At 35.1% G+C, this 3797-nt stretch overlaps 1 gene segment (V, D, J or C); it reads right to left on the reverse strand.

The window, feature by feature from the left end:
- The window catches only part of LOC112071615 (Ig kappa-b4 chain C region-like), a 2921-nt gene extending 1254 nt beyond the window's left edge, over positions 1-1667 (reverse strand). The window contains 1 exon segment of the C gene segment in view: positions 1637-1667. Coding sequence covers positions 1637-1667 — 31 coding nt within the window.
- Positions 1668-3797: the final 2130 nt, after the last annotated feature.

A 3797-nucleotide genomic window follows, 5' to 3' on the forward strand; every position in this document is an offset into this window, starting at 1 on the left:
TCTCGAAATAACCAGCCGATTGTATGAACTGAACAAGTATTATAATTAAGCAGTAGTTACAGTTATACCGACGTGCGTAGTTATATGTCATACGATATTGATTCTAGCGAATGGATCTGATAGAATGGCCTAGTCTTATCATAGTATTTGCAGAATTTGAGCTCAAAATTATTTTTATTAATCACTTATTCAACCATGTTAGAGTTCATTAAGTTGGTTATACCAGCAACATAACTGAGCCTTTTGTCTTCCACTAACAGTGAGGCTACTCATCCATATGACTACTACTATCCGAATACTATTAAATAATTGTCATATACCAGAACTAAAGAGTTAATTTCTGGCAATCATACAAATCAGACATAAATAACCTACAATTTAAAAAAATTATTGTCATAAATGTTAGTTGAAAGAAGGTCACAGTCAAAAGCAATTATAGAACATTTAGGATAAATTTCTAAATCGCAATATTTCGTCATAGGACAGGTGTAATAATAATATATTCTTAGTGATATTCAGATAATAAATATCAAGAAGAGCTTGTTTACTTACTTCCAACTCATTAAGTTCCTGGTGCCCGTCTACCTAAGAGTTCCGCATCAGTGATACAAATCCCTATTTACTGCTGGTAAGAAACACTCGCTGACATCTGGACACAGGCTGAATTTTCTTTAGATTGGGTTTCATATGATTTGACTTATATATGGGTAATGCAGTAACTTGCCAATATCTGAGTTTTATCTTGTTCATTAGAAGATAAATGTTTTTGTTTTGTTTTCCCACAAAGAATTTGCTGAATACTACCTGTTTATTGAACATTTTCTACAAGGTGCAGTATGTTTATTCATCACTAATCGTGAAACTAATCAAATGATGTGCTAATCACTCTCATCGTTTTAAAAGGCAGGTCCATCTTTATTGAGAAGTAATAACTTCATATTCTTAATATGCCCACTGAATTATGGTGTTTGGCCTTGTATATGTTTCTCAACATCATGAATAAAAAAAAGTAAGTAAAGAATCCTCAATATTGAAGAGCTAAATTTATTAAGATATATTGAACATCCGACATCATAAAGGGTGAACAAACAGTTTAATTTGTTGTTATACATTACTCTCCCAACATCTAGCACTGGTGCCGCTACCGAAACTAGTGCAACGCACTGTGAAATATCACTAATCCCTATTACGCTGGTACCAGATAAACCTCCATAGACATATGGACAAAGCTGAAATTTGTGGTTACAAAATCATTGATCTTTATATCTGGTGAATTGAATACTTGCCATAATGATGATTTTTATACTTGTTATTAGAATATAGAAAGTGTTTTTTGTTTTGTGTTTTCCCAAAGGAATTTGCTCGAAACTCTGTTTAATTGAACATTTCCTACAAGGTTGCAAGGTATGTTTGATTCCATACTCACCTAATCTAGAACTGTTAGGCTAATATTCCTCACTTGTCCATATAATGGTGTAGGTCTTTGTAATACTGTATTCCCAAAAAACATGAATAGCAACAAGAGTAATTAAAAACATACCTCAATAGTTGAAGGCTAAATTTATAAGAATCATATTGAAACACGACATCAAAGGTGGATACAAAACAGTTTAATTTTAGTTGTTTATCTACTTACCACATCTTAAAGCCTGGTGTCCTGCCACCATAACCGCTCCACCACGAGTGATACGAATCTTATTTACTCGTTGGTACATAAACCCTTTCTCTTGTGTTCGTGATGCGTGCATGCTGTTACAGTTGTACAGATCACTCATTACAGATTTACATAACAACCATTAAAGCACACTTGACACTCCGTCCAGGTGAGAACCAAACACTATTCATATTAGCTTGTTTGCGTAGATAATACATATTGACTTGTTTCTTAAATCAGATTATGGTATTTTTTTCCTTCCTCATGATGTATCAAGAGTGTTCGTCCTAGTTGTAGGAACAGTCCAGGCATGTAGATCAAGTGTTGTATAGTATTCCTCCTGATATTGTCATATGAAAGACATACGAGCTGAGACTAGCAGTTAGTGGATAGTGATCCGATGTTGTTATTCCTTTATTAAACGATGTTGATCTCAGATTTACAGTTAGGTGGTTAACAGTTTCACCGAAGGCACAGACAACACTACCAGAGGAATCCTACCAGCTTTAGTTTAGAGAAGTGTTCACTAACTGATTAGAGGAACTTACATCAGAGACCAAGCATGAGTGAACAGACAGTTCATTATATCTGATCATCATCAGAATAGAAATACAGTGGTGTGACTAAAAAACGTCATACATTAGTGATAAGATTAAAAAGTTGCTGTTTGATGTRATATAAATTAGCACATGCAGGATAAAATACATTCTAAAGATGTGAGCCTTCCTGGAACCGGAAATACATTTGAAACATGAATTTGCATAATGCATCTGTCCTGCTGCTCTGAGAGCATTTATATCCCTGTGGGTTGAACACTTCATGACTGAGAGCTGTCCTTCATGACAACAGAACCCACAACAACCATGACTTTTATCACCATCCTCATCTGGACACTGGCTGTCTGCTTTCAAGGTTAACATTTTCTGAATTTATTGTTGAAAATTAATTCAATCTATACCACAGTAATGTATATCAAAAATAATATTTATATTCAGAACTATTCATTACTATATGTAATATTTCATTCATATAAATGTTTTTATAAAAAATTTCAGAATCCAGAGGACAGTACACTGTGACTCAGACTCCTGCAGTGAAAGCTGTTCTCCCAGGACAGTCAGTCTCTCTGAACTGTAAAACCAGCAGTAATGTCCATGGTAATATCTACCTAGCCTGGTATCAACAGAAACCTGGAGGAGCTCCTAAACTCCTTATTTACTATGCTACAACACTTCAGTCTGGGATTCCKTCTAGATTCACTGGCAGTGGATCTGGGAGTGACTTCACTCTGACCATCAGTGGAGTCCAGGCTGAAGATGCAGGAGATTACTACTGTCAGAGTTACCACAATCCCAATGTGTTTACACAGTGATACAGAGCCATACAAAAACCTCCCTCAGTCAGATTGCAGTGTCTGAGAGGGAAGAGACAGTGACATGGAACACTGGTCACTAGATGAGGTCAACTGTGACATGTGACAATATGGTAAGACATTATTCAGATCACATTAACATTATTAACATTATCATCATGGTTATAACTTACGGTATATTATTTTTCATCATGGTCTGAAAGTGTATATATATACAAGTTATTTGAAGTTTTGAAACACAATTCCTGTCCATATGTAAAGCAAGATCTACAGAAGTAAAACAAAAGGTGTTATGACCTTAACATTACTTCAAAGTTACAACCACTTCAGCCCCCAAAACAAGTCCTCATATGGACCTCAACCAAATGTCTGATTTAAATGGATGTGATCTTCTAACATTATAGTAACTATTTACATGAGCAGATTACTGACCGCTAGATCTGTGAATGAGACTGTGAATGATGCTGGACTCAAACATGAGACACATGTACTGTACACTACATACACTATCTACATATTAAACTATCTACACTATCTACATACACTATCTACACTACATACACTATCGACATAATTTACAATACATACACTATCTACACTACACTACCTACACTAAATACACTATCTACACTACAGTACATACACTATCTACACTACATACACTATCTACACTACACTACACACACTATCTACACTACACTATATACACAAAGTGTCTAGGTGTTCACACAGTGATATAGAGCCATACAAAAACCTCCATCAGTCAGATTG

The sequence above is a fragment of the Salvelinus sp. IW2-2015 genome, unplaced genomic scaffold (assembly GCF_002910315.2).
Source record: "Salvelinus sp. IW2-2015 unplaced genomic scaffold, ASM291031v2 Un_scaffold1667, whole genome shotgun sequence".
NCBI lineage: Eukaryota > Metazoa > Chordata > Actinopteri > Salmoniformes > Salmonidae > Salvelinus > Salvelinus sp. IW2-2015.